This window comes from Paroedura picta, chromosome 12 (genome assembly GCF_049243985.1).
Source record: "Paroedura picta isolate Pp20150507F chromosome 12, Ppicta_v3.0, whole genome shotgun sequence".
NCBI lineage: Eukaryota > Metazoa > Chordata > Lepidosauria > Squamata > Gekkonidae > Paroedura > Paroedura picta.
In genome coordinates, this window is record NC_135380.1 from 163,830 (window position 1) to 180,506 (window position 16,677).

The 16,677-nt window shown below is 50.6% G+C and overlaps 1 protein-coding gene across 3 annotated transcripts in view; it reads right to left on the reverse strand.

The window, feature by feature from the left end:
* Positions 1-16,677, reverse strand: part of DSCAML1 (DS cell adhesion molecule like 1) — a 181,783-nt gene that overhangs the window by 53,391 nt on the left and 111,715 nt on the right. For 2 of the 3 annotated variants that reach the window (XM_077306938.1, XM_077306937.1), the window contains 7 exons: positions 13,870-14,148; positions 9,544-9,819; positions 7,347-7,643; positions 5,797-6,069; positions 2,720-2,998; positions 1,719-1,838; positions 1,049-1,225 (listed from right to left, as the gene is read on the reverse strand). In XM_077306938.1, coding sequence (XP_077163053.1) covers positions 1,049-1,225; positions 1,719-1,838; positions 2,720-2,998; positions 5,797-6,069; positions 7,347-7,643; positions 9,544-9,819; positions 13,870-14,148 — 1,701 coding nt within the window. Of the gene's footprint in view, positions 1-1,048; positions 1,226-1,718; positions 1,839-2,719; positions 2,999-5,796; positions 6,070-7,346; positions 7,644-9,543; positions 9,820-13,869; positions 14,149-16,677 lie in introns of those variants that run through there. The other variant, XM_077306939.1, reaches the window with a different exon arrangement.

Sequence of the window (16,677 nt, forward strand, 5' to 3'; positions counted from 1 at the left end):
CTTTTGGGTGCCACCCCTGCCATTTTAGTAGCAGGCTGCTTCACACCTACAACCCAGACCTCCTTCCTTGGCCCTGTGGGAAAGAGCTTGGCTACCCCTCTTGTGGAAATTTCTCCCAGGGTCACTGCCTGCATGAGATGCAGAAAGGCTCCGGCGTGGGTCTCCTGTCCCATCCCCTCTGGCCCTGTTCAGGTCTTCATCTGGCAGCAAAAATGCCAGCTGGCTTTCTGAGATTCGACTTCCTGCTGCAGCTGGAAATGGTCTATTCTGTGGCCCAAGCAGAATCCAACAGCTGACAAGTCATCTAGCAACACTTCCCAGCCATCGTGTGTGCCGAATGAGCAAGACCTCCTTGCCACCTCTCTACACCACCACCATGATGTCGATTGATCGTCTGCTTTTATTAAGGACAATGTGTTTTTTGACAGTGTGAGGGAATCTGGTCCCTGAGGGAACAGAAATCAATCCAGTTCTCTGCTGCTCCTGGCATATCGACTGACCAACTGATAGATGGCCAAGGGGAGCCTGCCTGCCTGCCTGCCTGCCTGCCTGCCTGCCTGCCTGCGGGAGGCAGAGGAGAGCACAGGACACAACAGGGGACACTCTGACGAGGCCATCTGATGCCACAACCACACCAGACTTGACCACACATGAGGGCTGGTGAGGCTTGCAGACTGAACTGCTGTGGGCTGAATAAGACACTGACAAGAAGGGCTCTCCAGGGAGACTTCCTTCTTCCCCACCATGCCCAACATGAGCCTGGGCATGTGGCCACAGCCCCAGGTTAAGATGCCAGTGATTAGCCCTGCTCCTGAGGATCATGCACAGCTGAAGCAGGAGGTTCATCTTGGGGTGCAGAACAGGGCCCTTGGCTTCCTCTCAGTGTTTTTGCATGCCAGGAACAGTCTCCAAGGCAGAAGCAGTACAGGCAGAGCTCCAGAGAGGGGAAGAAGACCAGTGCCCATTGCCCACAGCCCCCCCCCCCCACCACAGGACAAGAACAGGCCACCTGTCCTCCCTCCCAGAAAGGCTTGCGTGGGGTACTCACTCTTCACAGTTAGGAACATGGACTTGCTGATGTCTGTCCCAACGCCATTGCTTGCCTGGCACAGATAATAGCCAATGTCCTCTTCCAGCACGTGCCGAATGAGCAGGGAACTGTTGGGCAGGATCTGGATGCGGCCAGTGAGAGGGACAGGGTGGTACTGCTGGGGATTTCCACTGCCTGTGAGGGAAACATATTTCACAGCCCTTCAAGGTCTCTGGTCAACCCAAACACCCAACAGTCTTGCACACCATGTTCAGATTCACTCATGGCCTTTTAGCTTAGATAAGCACAAATGCCAGCTGAGATTACCACCCTCCTCCACAGGAGAAGTGCTCCACTGGATCAGACCTATGGCCAGTTAGTCCAGCATTTTGTGCCACACAGTGGCTCACCCGTTGCCCAGGAAGGCCACAAACAGGACACAGAGGCCAAGGTCACCTACAAGCATTGACTAGGAGAGTTTCCCTGCCTCTTGATTTCCTTGGTTCCACCACAGCCAGTAGCCACTGATGGGATCAGACAACCTCAAGGGCAGAAAAGGACCTTGTGAAGGGGCCAGCTCACCCAGGATCTTAGGGTCAGAAGGCTGGAGAATGGCACCCACAGGTGAGGCCCAAACTGGGCAGGCACACCAGGAGCACTCTCCCCCCTCCCCCCCATGTCCGCTTACCTTTTGCATGTTTCCACATGACCTTTGGGGGTGGGTAGCCATCCACAGAGCAATTCAGGACTCCTGCCTTCCCATAAATGCCATCCTGGTTGTTTGGCTGCACCACAAAGCGAGGTGGGACTGGGGAGAAGAGGGGCCATTGGGTGAGCACCAGGGTGGGCCGCAGCATGCCTTCCGAGTACTCCCACTCCCCCACCCCTGCTGACTTCTCTGCCTGCTCTCTCTTCTCTCACCCAGCCCAGGGCCTAAGGCCTCATGAAGAGCCAAAGGGCTCCATCCTCTCCTGCAGCTTTTGCAGGGCAGGGGCCTCTCCTGCCAGGTTGTTGTTGTTGTTGTTGTTGTTGTTGTTATTATATTTATACCCCGCCTCCCCCCGAAGGCTCGAGGCGGCTTACATAACCCCGTCCCCTAAAACCATAAAATAACAATAAGATCCAATAAATTTACAATAGTGGCAACAACGATGGCTTAATCTTACTCATTTGGTCTCTGCATCCTCAACTACAGGAGGGGGGGGGTGACACTCTCTACCGCCAGTTTGTGAGGGGGGGGCTGATCTTCTCACCGCCCGGCCTCAGCTATAAGCCTGGCGGAAGAGCTCCGTCTTACAGGCCCCGCGGAATGCTGGTAATTCCCGCAGGGAGGTGTGAGAAAGAAGCTGATTCCTGAACCAGAACACAGCAGAGCAAAGCCCTAGAGGGTGGCCCTTGTGGGGAATGGCCTCCCCTTCTCCACAACCAGCTCCAGGGCAGGATCTGTACTGCTCTTTGCTGCTTGGTAAGCCTGCTGCCCCCCCCTGCCCTTTACTGGGTTCACCAAGCACCCCCCCCCTCGTTGACCCTTCAATGGCATGCAAAGCTTTTCAAAAAGCTCCACATCCCTTCTGCCTCTCCACTGGAAGCCCCAACAACCCAGGGAAAGGAGCCAGTCCAACAGAACTTGGTGGCATCTCCCCACACAGCAACTTCTTGCACACAAGACTACCCCTCACACATTCTCACCTCGCACAATGAGCTGCCGCTCACGGCTGACGGTGGCAGCATCATTGCTAGCAATGCAAGTGTAGTTTCCATTATGCTTGAGAGAGATGCTGGAGATCTGCAGGGAGCTCATGAATTCCTTGCTTTCAATGGTGATGCCGGAGCCAGAAATGATCACCTGCCCATCTTTCCTCCACGTGATACGGATGGGCATATCCCCGGAGGAGACCACACATGGGATGTAGAGGAGCTGCCCAATGGAAGCCGGAGGGAATTCAAAGGGCTGGATGAGAGGAGGCACTGCCAAGGAGAGAAGCACAAGCATCACACATGGCTGACCCCATAGGACCAAGCAGCAGGGACAAGGGCCTACCTGCCTACCCTCACACCACCCAGCATGCTGAGAGGTTCCTTGCAGGGCCTGAGAGATCTGGCACCACCCTGCCATCCATGGCCAGGGAAAGGCACCTCCTGAACAATTAATTGGGAGCACCACAGTACAGGCTGGGAACCAGAAACCACCCCACCCAGATGTAGAAGTTATAATATCACTTTGGATGCTTTGGGCTGAGCCTGCGTTGAGCAGGGGGTTGGACTAGATGGCCTGTGTGGCCCCTTCCAACTCTAGGATTCTAGGATTCTAGGATTCTATGATTTATTTGCATTGGTTAGGCATTTGAAATATTGTGTCCAGTTCTGGGTGCTGCAGTTCAAGGAGGATATTTACAAGTTAGAACTTGTTCAGAGCAGCTGTTTTCTACATTTAAGAATGCTGAAAGAATTGGCAAAGGAAATTTCAGAACCTTTAGCAATTATCTTCAAGAAGCCCTGAAGAACGGCTGGAGGAGGGCAAATGTGATTCCCGTTTAAAAAAAGAGGGGGGGGGGGAAGTCCCCAACAACTTCCAGCCCAGTAAGTTTAACATTGATACCACTAAAGATTTTGGAACAGATCATTAAACAGGCAGTGTGCAAGCACTTAGAGGATAATGCTGTGCTTAATAAACGTCAACGTGGATATCTCAGGAATAAGTTCCACCAGACTAATCTTTTTTTTTTTTTTTAGAGTGACCAGTTTAGTAGATGCAGGAAATGCCAACAAAATTAATTTTAGTAGAGAGAAGTGTAAAGTAATAAAAATATGATGCATAAATATAAGTTCAGGGATACCTGGCTTGATAACAGTGCATGTGAAACGGACTTAGAAGTTCTGGTGGACAATACGTTGAATTGCTAGGAGGATGGGCAAATATAATACCAGCCAGTGTGATGCAGTGGTTAAGAGTGGCAGCTTCTAATCTGGCGACCAGGGTTTCATTCCCCATTCCTCCACATGCAGCCAGCTGGGTGACCTTGGGCTCATCACAGCCATGATAGTGCTGTTCTCGCAGTCCTGTCAGAGAGAGCTCTGCCTCACCTTACCTTACAGGGTGTCTGTTGTGGGGAGAGGAAGGGGAGGCAATTGTAAGCTGTTTTGAGACTCTTTCAGGAGAAAAGTGGTGTATAAATACCAATTCTATTCTATTCTGCTTTGGTTAGAATTCATTTGGCCTGCCATGGATAGGCTGGGCTAACCCCTTGAGAGCACAGTGGAGTCCAGCCCCTGGCACAGAAATGTCCCCTCCAACTTGCCTGGGTTCTGCAACCAGAAAAACAGGCCCTAGAGAAGGAATGGCTCTGTGGAAAGCTGTCTTCTGGCCATGAATCAGCAGGGAGGCCACCTTCCCCCGCAGGCCCACAATGGCACCTGGTCCTCAGGGGCATCAGGAAACCAAGTAGTAGTAAGCCACACATCAAAGAAAGGGGATGCAGATCACAAACAAACAAACCCCACCCTGGGCAGGCATCCCAAAGCCATTCCAGCCAGAGGCAGGACCGAGGAGCAAGCAGGGCATTCCCCTGCCTGCCCTTTCCTTCCTCTCCCTCACAATCCAGCCGAAACCCACTCCCTCCCCAGCAAGCGTCAGCAGTAGCCACCACCTTCCAACCCAAGGATGCCAACCCAGGGCATCGAGAAGCAGAGGTCAGCTGCACCTGCCCTCTTGGCCTTCTCCGTAGAGCCCCCATGGGTGATGCAGACCCAGCAGCCTGGAGATGGGCCATGGGGCTCAGTCCCAGCAAATCCCTGGGATGGGAGGAATGCTTCACTGCCCTTCATTAGGACTGATGGCTCCCTGAATAATGGATGGGCTGGAGAGGCTTTTAAGATGTTCTGCATGCTCAGAAGGCAGGGAGGATGATTTTTTAAAGAGCTGCACACACAGAAAACCACCGCCAAAGGTGATCAGAGCAAGGGAGAGCTCTTTTAACACACCATGTTTACACTGTGCATTCTGCTCCACTGCATGTCATGGGAAATAGATACTCTGGGATTGGTAGCAGCGGGAGGGGAGGGGCATATCTGACCAGGACTGCCAAGCCACAGGCCTCTTGCTTCCCCCACCCTTTTGGAAAAGAGCCACCTACTTCCTGGATTTCAAGCAGCTCTACTTTCCCTCCCTCCACTCCCGCAGGAGCAGCTGGCAAGAATAGGAGGGAACACCTCAGGCTGTGTTTGGGGAAGGAAAAAGAAAGGAGCAGCCATAGTACATGCAGTGGTGGACACAGCACCAACTTCCCCTCCTACCCTGATGCCTGGGAGATGCCACAGCCATCACCTGAGCTGGGAGAAGCGGCCTCCCCATATCAGAGAGGGCATTGGCTGCTATGTCTATGAGCAAGCTCACCTGACAAGGCAGCAGCCAAGCCCAGCTAGGCAAAGAGTGGCTGCTCCTGGCACCCACCATTGGCTCTCTGAAGAGGGAGCCCACCTCTTTGCTGCAATCTAAGAGACAAGGACTAGGAACAATGGGTTCAAATTATGGGAAATGAAGTTCCCCTTAAATATCAGAAAACATTTTCTGACAGTGGGGGCTATTTGTAGATGTAATATGTTTTCTTGGTGGGTGGTGGAGTTTCCTTTGTTAGAAGTTTTTAGGATGTGCACCTGTCAGCAGGGTTTGATTTTTAAGTCCCTGAGAAGGTGGGGGGCTGGACTGTATGGCCCCCTGTGGTCTCTTCCAGCTCCATTGTGATTCTGATTCTCTGGCCTTCACGTACCTTTCACAGTGACATGGACACTCTGGCTGATGGAGAGCTGTGGCTGGATAAGAACACTGCACAGATACTCTCCTTCATCCATGCCCTTCTGAACATCCATCAGCTTGAGGGTGCCGTTCTCAAAGACCACCTGTCGGTGGTTGTCTGGCAGTAGCAGAGCATCCTTGTACCATTTGATGGAGTAGTAAGGATAGCCAATGACCCGGCAGTTGATGAAGGTGTCCCGTCCTGCCACAGCTGTGATGTTCTTCATTGCGCGGATGCTGGGGGGGCCTAAACAGGGGAAGGAGAAAATGGGTAGGCTAGATTAATTCCAAAGAGCAGGTGGCTCGCAGACAGAGATGGAATATTGTTTCCCAGCACTACCACCCCCACCACCAGCAGGAGAAGCAGCAACATGCAGCCAGCGCTGCTCGCCACTGGAGGGACATGTCATTTGGGTTGGTCATCTAGCAAGTCTGTGCCCCACTGTGCCCTTTAAACCTCTGAGAGCCTTTTGTAGCATACCAGGGTGGGAAGATATCTTGAGATACTCTAAGGGTGGCCACCTCCACATGTTCATCACAGTTTATTTACGAGGAAAATGTGACGTGATCAAAGCTGCCTGGACTCAGGGGGAGGGGGAAACCATGCAACAGTTCCTAGCTTTCCTGTCCCTGGCAAATCACCAGTTTTCAAAACAGGAAATGTTGGGGTTTTAATTAGTCTTTCACGGACAGAGAGCAACGCACTGCTCAACAGTGCTTGTAGAGCCCTCCAACAAAATGCTTGGTGAGCCCTCGCACCATTGGCTCCCTTTCCTCCAGCGACCACACCTGCTCTTTGGCCTTTCCAGTTTCAACATCCAGGTCAGCTTGCCCACCCTCCCACCACATGGTAGTTGCCCACTGCACTAAGACAATTGGATAGACCAGAGAAGGAAAGGAGACCAGCAACCAGGGACCCAAAGGAAAGTAACCAGCTAGCCCGTGTGCTCCAGTTTCCCTCCAGTTGCTTTTTCACAGGAATCCAGCCTTCGCTTTGGGAACTGCCAGTGCTTCTCAGGTCAAGCTTGACCACAGAGCTGGTCCCATCATCGTTGACCTCCACTCAACCCCAACATCAATTTCCATTCATCTAAATCCTCAGCTGGACAAATAGCTTCTTCCACATACTCCCCCGCCCAAATGTGCACCTCTCCTCAAGTGGAGGAGTTTTTTCCTAGTGAAAAAATGAAAACACACATCTACTTTTTAAAAAGTTAACCATCAGGTGAATAAATATGGTTTCGTTTAGCTTGATGTTACTAATTCTGTCTGTTCTCTGACTTCCTGGTCTGTGCAGCATTACAAGATGACCCAAAGCTGGTCAGCTGGAAAAAAACAACTGCCCTCCCCCCAGCCCACACAGGGTCATTTTCTCTCCCAGGCACCAACTCAGGCATCCCAGCACCCCTGTGGAGCCAGCAAGGGCCACAACCGGGTATGTGTGTGTGCACGCGTGCCCTACCCAACCAAGCCAACAGCCAACACAAGAAATACCTATGCTGAGATTGAAAAGTAGACAGGCACCTCTTACGTTTATTCGCGCTTGGTATTCGGCACTGCCCACCGAGTTCCGCGCAGTACATCGGTACACCCCTCCATCCTTGATCTGTGGGCTTGTCACGTTCATGTGGCTCACGGTCGTGCCGTCTGACATGGTGTACTGATTGGTGCGGTGGCTGCCATCTCTTTGGATGGGCTCATCGTCCAGGGCCCAAGTGATGGTGGGTGGGGGGGCCCCCTTGGCTGCACACATCAGGGAGAACTGCTCCCCTGGATTCACCACCTTCTCACTGAAGGGGGAAATGATGCGAGGGGTTCCATCTACCAGAGAGCCACAAACAGAAGCAAGTTTAGCTGGAGCAGCCGGGGACAGTGAACAGGTGCCATCTCACCCTCAAAGCAGAGAACTGTCAGGGGCCAGCCAAGGCAGGAAAGCTCAAGCAAAGCCTCCCCACCTCCCCCAAGAGTCTTCTAGCTTCCCCCCTATGTTGCAGCATTCTGTTCTCCCCACACCCCATTCACTGCCCCCCCCCCCACACATGCCTGAGCTTCAGGAATGAGAAGGCCTCTGCACATGATGTCAAGCACCCAGGTATCCCTTCCACTTCAGACTCACTGTGTTTCAAACACTGTTTCTCAGAACAGGTGTCCATAACAATACAATGTTAAGTAAAAACAATTAGAAGCAAATGCTGAAATCAAATAAGATGGAAGGAAGGTACAACAATGGCCTAATGCTAAAGCCCCAAACTGTCGCTTTAAATCAAAGGCAAATAAACAAACAAACAAAAAACCAAAAAAGGCACAGGAAAATGAACGGGCTGAAAAGGGGAGGAGTGTGACAGCCTCAAGGGGGGGTGTGTGGTAAAATGCCTCCCCCTCAACTATTTCAAAACAACATAGGGGTTTTATTCTCTGAGATCTTTTCCACAGTTATTTGCCAGTGTGTTCTCATTGCATAGTATTCTGAATGCAGACCCCACATTTGTGCCTAACACCCAAGATTTGTGGGTTTTTCCAGCACCATCCAGGAGTCTATTTGCGGCTTGCATTTTGCACATCCATCGGAGAATGGCCGTTCACTTTGCCTCTCTTCCTTTTTTTTTTGGATCTGAGCATGCTCAAGAATGCAATTACATCCTAACATAACAAAAAAGTCTCCTTTTCACTCCCAATGTCTCGACAGGGTCCCCTAGAGCAGCGGTCCCCAACCCCCATCTGGGGGCCGGGACCAGTCCGTGGACCACCTCCCCACGCATCTTGGCTCCTGACTTGCTGGCTTTGACCATCACCCCTGCACTGCAGGCTTGGTTCCTGGATCCCTGTGCTGCATGCTGCTTAGCTGCTGCCTCCCATCAGCTCAGGACAAGCATATGTCACTAGCATCTTACATGTGGCCACATAATGACCATATAAAACACTTGGTGAGGGGCTGCCCCCAACAGAACTTGAGCACCAAGTCAGTGCAATGTTTTGCTGGAGCCACAGTTCAGGCACAGGGCTGCGTATCATTGAGCTTGGCTTTGTTTGGCAGCGACAGCCTCTACTGCCAGACAAAGGGCTTCTGGAGGCAGATGGCACCAGCAGGACTCCCTCTAGCCTGTCCCAGCCCCCATCACTCCAGTTCTAACCCCTCGGGCTCATGCAGGCATCCCTGGCCTATCTTCCCCCACACGCCAAGCAAGTACAATATCACACAAAAAGCACACAGCCAGGAGAAGTGATAGGGAAAGCTCCATAGATTCACAAGCACCAGGGCTTCCCTTCTCCATTCCAGGCCCTGCTCCTGGCCACTTCCTGAGGAAAGCTTCCAAACTCAAAAGGATGAAAAGTCCCAGCTGCTGATCTCCCTGAGCCAAGCTCTTCTGACAACCAGCTGCTGCAGTTCAGCAAGAGCCCAACTGCAGTTCAGCAAGAGTCCTCCCCAAGGGCAGGGAGTGCTCAGGAGCCCAGCTCAGAAGTTCCTGGAAATTACAGCCAAAGGCTCTGGGATTTGAAGGCTAGGAGAGACCCTTGCCTGCTGTTGCCAGAGCAGAGACAGGATACCGAGCTGGAAGAACTCAGATGGTGCTGGATAAGCTAGGGCCTGTCAGCCTGAAGACAGCTGGAAACAGCCAGCCAGCCAAACAGAAAGGCCTCCCCCTCTCTTGTACCTCGATGGAAATCACACCAAGGGTTGTTCCTGTGTCCACTGGGGCCCTCATCCGAGAGCTCAACTCACCCTCCAGCACAATGACAGCAAAGTCCTGAGCAGTTTGGGACTTCCTCGTGGCAAAGCACTGATAGGCCCCCGAGTGGCTCTTCTGTGCAGCTGTGATGAGGAGAGTCTCATTGTTGATGCCCCGGAGGGAGATGAAGTCATCCGACATCACCAGCTCCGTGTTGCGATACCAGCGGATGGTGTATTCCGGGGAGCCCGAGAGGGCACATGAGAGAATGACGGTGCTCCCAATGCCAGTCTTCAGCTTCTTTGGTGTGAGGGTGACATGCAGAGGGTCTGGGGGGGGGGGGGAGAGAGAAAGAGAGAGAAACAGAGAACAGGAGCTGTGGTCACCCATAATACAAGGCATCCCCAAAACGTTGGTGTCCAAACAAGTTGATGAAAAATGTTTTTGAAAGCTGAAAGCAAAAGCCACACTCAAAGCAACTGAGGAAAACAAATCACCAGGAGTAGGCAAGATACCCAAAGAGTGATTTCAAGCTGTAGAAATGAAGCCCATCAAATTCTTAACAAGGATATGCCAACAAATAGAGAAAATAAATCAATGGTCTGTAGACTGGAAACCCCTAGTCTGAAAAAGGGGATGCCAAAGATTGCAGGAACTATCACATTTACTTCCGGTGTAAACAAACTGATCCTCAGAATGTTATAACAAAGATTCTTACCATATATGGAATAGGGATAGCCAGATGTTCAAGCTGGATTCATAAAATGAAGATGAACTAGAGTTCATACTGAAAATTTACAATGGCTACTGGAGCATACCAGAGAATTTCAGCAGGAAATAGATTAACAGAAAGCTTTCAGCTTTGTGGACCATAAACAGCTATGGTTGGTTTCAAAAGATATGGGTGTGTCTGACTGTTTTGATGTGCAACATGTACTCTGGATAAGAGGCTCACCTGAGGCCCCCAATATTTCATCCATCTAGGTAACAGTTCCAGATGGACAGCTGGGTAGCTTCACCTTTTATTGGATGTTGGTACCCGGGAGATAAGTTTGGGGGAGGAAGGAGGAAAAGGAGAAAGAGAGACAGAAAGAAAGGGAGGAAGATAGACAGAAGAAGAGGGAGAGAAATAGGGAGAGAAACAGGTAGCCAGAAAGAGGCAGATGGAAGAGAGGGAGGAAGGGAAAAACAAAGGGAATGCTGGGAGGAAGGGAAGGAGAAAGGGAATGCTGGGAGGAAGGGAGGAACAGAGTAAGGTAGGTGGCCTTGGGACCTTCTGCCGGGCCCAGGGGCAGGCTCGGCTTCCCCGGGGCCCGGCAGAAGGCTCCGGATGGGGGCGGTGGGCTCTGCGGCCTACTGCCGGGCCCAAGGGCAGGCGAGCCTGCCCCAGGGCCCGGCAGAAGGCTCCCTGGGCGAGGGGAAGCCGGCTGGAGGAATTACCACTGGGGAAGGCTTCTTCCTCTGAGAGTCACCTCTGAGGTGACTCCCCGGCCGGCCCAGCCTCTTCCCCAAGCAGAAAGCCCAGGAGTGGGTGGGATACAGAAGGTGATTTTAATTCCCTCGAACCAGGGGAAGGCCTCCTTTTCCTGCTGACTACTAGACCCTGAGGTTGCTCTGGGTTGAGAGGAGGTGAGCAGTCATTTGGACCATGTGGCTGATGAATATACAAGAGGAACTTGTGACCTCTTACATAAAACATCTACTCTATTTGTAACATCAGACAGGGTATGTTTTAGTAGAGGGACTGAAGGGTTGTGTTTAATCCAATTTCCTTTCACTCTTTTGCTTGAATATACACTGTGCTAAAAATGTGCTTATATATTTTCTTATTTTAATAAACTTTGAAGCTGGCAGTGGTTCGAAGAAATACTAGTCCAGCACAAGAGGAACACTCAGAGAAGGGAACTTTGCAAGCAGCTACTCCTTTGGGGGTGTACCCTGCAGTAAATAGTCCCCATGGTGATCACGTGCTTGGCTGTGGGAGACCCAGATGCGAGTCCTTGACAAAGAAAGGGAAGCTAAGAGTCTTGGGTCTTCCAGCAGACGGCCCAGAGACTCTTTGGCAACTCACTCCAATCAGTCGTAAAATGGGGTAGGCAAGGCGGAATAGGGCTTGCAAAGTAAAAAGCGGGCCTTTTCCACCACAAACCTTTTGTGCAGCTGCCTCTGAAAACTGTTTAGAAACTTCCATTGGACCAAAATGTGGCAGCCAAGCTACTGTTGGAGGCTGGAAATGGAGCTCTAGCATAACAGAGCTTCTCATCTGTTTCCGATAGTAACTGATGAGCTATCTTGCAGCCAAGTCACAGCAAGAAGAGAGACAGGAAAAGACACCAAGCTACATTTTTGAAAGGGTCATGCTGGAAATGCTTTGCATAACCAAGATTTCATGGGGAATGCACACCAAATAGCTCTCTTTCCCCCTCTGACTTCTGAAGGTATTTTATTTTCCCCCACCCCATCCACCAAGGTCTTCTTCCGCTACTCATGCCTGAACTTGGGAAAAAGCAGCAGGGGGACCTGCTAGCAAAGAGCTCAAGTGAAGAAGAAACAGAGACCTTTCCTAAGGAGACACAGAGTCACTCCCAACCCCTCACCCATCTCCAGCAAAATGCCACTGCACAATAATCCAGGTGTGCCAGTGCTTTCTGCCCACAGTATCCTGTCACACAGTCCTTCTCGGTGTTTCACTTTCTCTCCCAGGCAAGAAAGGAGTTGCCAGTATGGCTGGCTCTGCTGAGAGAACTGGACCCATAGGCTGACAAGGAAAGTGTCACAACCCGGCTCAGAGCGCACCACAATGACCTGAGCAGCGAGCGAACTGGGACTCTGTCCTTGGGCTCCGTCTGGGCACAGAGCCACCAGTGTGTGATTCCTGGATGGGAACAATTCCTGACCATACAAAAGCACTGATGATTTAGTTCTTAGGCTCTCAGAGACTCAGGAAGAAGGCTGTCCACATGTTTTCCCTTGTTGGCTCCTGGTTCTGCTTTAGGAGCACCAAGGAAGCACCCTGCTCTTTTGAATCAAGACCAGCCATGAGAACCAAAGCCCACCCCAGAATCACAGAAAATGTCTTCTGCACCGTCCTGCCCACCAACCACGTGGCCTCTGGGGAAATTGCACTGACTTTCATGGCATAAGAAATTAGATTCATGTATTGTTGATTATATGAGCCTCTTGTGGCGCAGAGTGGTAAGGCAGCCGTCTGACAGCTTTGCCCATGAGGCTGGGAGTTCAATCCCAGCAGCCGGCTCAAGGTTGACTCAGCCTTCCATCCTTCCGAGGTCGGTAAAATGAGTACCCAGATTGCTGGGGGGTAAACGGTAATGACTGGGGAAGGCACTGGCAAACCACCCCGTATTGAGTCTGCCATGAAAACGCTAGAGGGCGTCACCCCAAGGGTCAGACATGACTTGGTGCTTGCACAGGGGATACCTTTACCTTTTACCTTATTGTTGATTAGTTTAATGTAAACCGCCCTGAGCCTTCGGGGAGGGCGGTATATAAATCTAATAAATAAATAAACAAACAAACAAACAAACAAATAAATAAATAATCCACCTTGAGTCTACGTCAGCCTTTCCCACTTTTTAACCCTGAAACATCTTTCAGGCTTCAAGAAACCCCAGGTGTGGCGTGATGGTGCAGAATATGGTTGGGAAGCAAAGCTGTGGACACACCCACCCAGGGCCCCTCCCGTTCCCACTCCCTTCAGGCCCACCATTGGCCATTTTGGGAGGGGATGGGTGGGTTAAAATGACCATATATAACCATATCACCTGATAATATCACTGGCATATCACTGGCAGTCTTCAAGCAAAGATTGGATACACACTTTTCTTGGATGCTTTAGGATGCTTTGGGCTAATCCTGCATTGAGCAGGGGGTTGGACTAGATGGCCTGTATGGCCCCTTCCAACTCTATGATTCTGTGATTCTGTGATAACGGTTAAACAAATGTAAAAAAATATATTAAAATTAATTACGTAGCTCCCACCCATTCAGGAAACCCTTCTAGGGCCATCAAGAAACCCTAGGGTTTCAGGAAACCCTGGCTGAGAAAGCCTGAGCCTAACTAAAGAAGAATGAATCTAAACAACAGGAACCTAAATGAAGAAATTGCCACTGCCTTGTAGCCGTGTGGAAGTAACTTCCACCTACCTTGATCCCTTGTGAGGCATACTGATCAAGGAATGAGGAAGGGGGTGAGACCCAAGAGGGGCTCCCTTCCAACCCCCACTCCCATCAAGGGTTTCCTGCCTGCTGGCCAGCTCCTGCCCAGAAGGAACCACATCCTTCGATCTGCACCATGTTTCATCTGTTCTCAAGCCATGGTGTGTACTCCTGCTGGACCCAGGGCATCTCCTGCCCCTTACCTATCACTGTAAGAATCCCAGTAACTTCAGCAGAGCCAAAGGTGTTGGTCACTTCGCAGATGTATGTCCCACTGTCCTCCAATCGCAGGTCACTGATGGTCAAGCCAGTGAGGCGTTTGGTCCATCTGCTGCCAGCAGGCAATGGGCGGCCATCCTTGACCCATCGGATGGCAGGGTTCGGGTAGCCAGAGGCAATGCATGGCAGCTCAACCAGCTGGCCTGCTTTCACTTCCCGGGACTGGAAGCCATCTAGAATGGCGGGAATGGATTCTGCTGGGTCTGCAAAGGAGAAAGGAAATGTTGAGGAATTAAGCTCTGAAAAACAGAAGGAACTCTGGCTGGGAAGGCAAATATCTTACACGAAACCAGGTTGGAGAAGCAAGTTAATGCAGCTACCAAAATGTTACCATCCCACTTGGTTTACCCTGAGAAATGCCCCCCTCCCGATTCAGCTGTCCTGACCACATGCACCACTAGAGTCCTGTTGTCTGCTCTGAATAGGTCTTTCCTCAAAATCAATTCTGTGACTTCATCTGGTGCAGAATGCCACAGCTCAATTACTACTGGAAGTGAGGTTGGTCATGAATATTACTCCCATTCTGCAGTCACTCCATGGTCTGCCCACAAGCTTCCTGCTCAGTTCAAGGTACTGGATATCACATGCAAAGTCCTTTAAAGCTTTCAACCCCCCACCCCACCCCATGTACCACAACTTTGCTTGTCTGGGCAGTACCATCTGCAGGTGCCACCCTGCCAATGGGCAAAATCAACAAGTGCCCACCCAGGAGTTCTCTGAAATGGCCATCACCTTGTTGAATGGTCTAGACTAGGGAGGTCAGGAAGGCTCCTGTATTCCTGGTATTTGCAGAACAGAATGGTGGTAAAGAGTTACATCACAACAGGTGTAGCCCAAGGAAATGTCCTGCATTTCCATGGATGTATTGCCATGTTCTACATTGCTTATTGCTTAACATGTCATATTTGATACTTCTGCTTTGTTCAGATGACAGTTTTGTTTCAACTCTCTACAATTCCTGGCCTTATGACACTGCTTATTAGATTCATCATCTGGATGATGGTTTTGATTTACACTGTATGATTCACTTTAAGTCTCAGTGAGAACAACAGAGTATAAAATAAGTGAATTAATTAAAAAGTAAATAAATCTCCAAGCCCAAATTCTGTGAAGGGAATAAATCATACCGACTGGGAGATCTGAAAACTCTTCAAGGATGTATTATTATTTCTTAGATTTATATACCACCCTTCCTTGCAGATTAGGGCGGTTTACATGGAACATAGAGATAAGTATAGTGTAATCAATAACATCAATCAGAACCCAATAGTAACAGTGGTTTCCATAACTAGTGATAATTCTGGTAACATTTCCATATAGCAGTTCCAATGTGAATGATGACAACGATAACCTGTCAACTGTGGCCCCATAGGTCGATCGGTTTAGGATTCAGTTCATGGGGAGGGGTTTGATGGGTTGACCTCAACCAAATGCCTGGTGGAAGAGCTCCATTTTGCAGACCCTGCAGAATTGTGGTAGCTCAGGCAGGGCCCTGATCTCTTCAGGGAGCTCATTCCACCAGGTGGGGTCAGGACAAAGAAAGCTCTTGCCCTGGTGGAGTCAGATGTACTTCTTTGGGGCCAGGGATCACCAGCCAGTTGGAAGTGGTGGAGCGTAGAGCTCTTTGGGAAGTACAGACAGTGAGGTGGTCCCTGAAGTACACTGGGCCCAGACTGCATATGGCCGTAAAGGTGATTACCAAGACATTAAGCCTAATCCAGAATTCAACTGGTAACCAGTGCAGATGTTGGAGAGTAGGCCAGATGTTGGACCTCCACGGTATTCCTGTGAGGACTCTAGCTGTTGCATACTGGCCAGCTGTAGTTTCCAAATCAAGGGTAGGCCTGCATAGAGCAAGTTGCAGAAGCTCCTGAAAGACTATTCCCAGAATCATGGGAGCAAGCTTCGATAGCTCTCATACATAAAGAAGGGTTGTTGTTGTTAGGTGCGAAGTCGTGTCCGACCCATCGCGACCCCATGGACAATGATCCTCCAGGCTTTACTGTCCTCTACCATTCCCCGGAGTTCATTTAAGTTCGCACCGACTGCTTCAGTGACTCCATCCAGCCACCTCGTTCTCTGTCGTCCCCTTCTTCTTTTCCCCTCAATCACTCCCAGCATTAGGCTCTTCTCCAGGGAGTCCTTCCTTCTCATGAGATGGCCAAAGTATTTGAGTTTCATCTTCAGGATCCGGCCTTCTAAAGAGCAGTCAGGGCTGATCTCCTTTAGGATTGACCCGTTTGTACCTGTAGCTCCCTACAATAACAGGCTGGAGGGGGCCAACAACAGGGCTTCTTGATTGTTTGGCTTGTGATTTGAGGATACTGAAGGGTCACCTGCCTAATGACACTAAGCTGTCCTTTAGCTGAGACATTTTTGCAAGTTTCTTGGTTGATACATCTTTCTCATCCATTCCAGCTTGGAAGCCAAGCCAATTGCAGGCCTGGTGACTTCTTCTCTGGACAGAATTCAACTGATCTTCCTGCTGGACGCCAACAGGAAGCTGAACAGGTCCAGTGGGGAGGGGGGGGCACCACCACCATCACCATTCTGGCCCATGCCAGAGAAATGGATTCAAGCCATTGCTTCAAACTGCTGGTGCCTTGTTGGCCAAGAGGGCTCTCCCTACAGCCTCAGAGGAAGAAATGATTAGAGCTCACCTCAAAAAGGAAGAAATGATTAGAGCTCACCTCAAAAAGCCCTTCAGTGGCGAGACATGATGTGACCAGCTA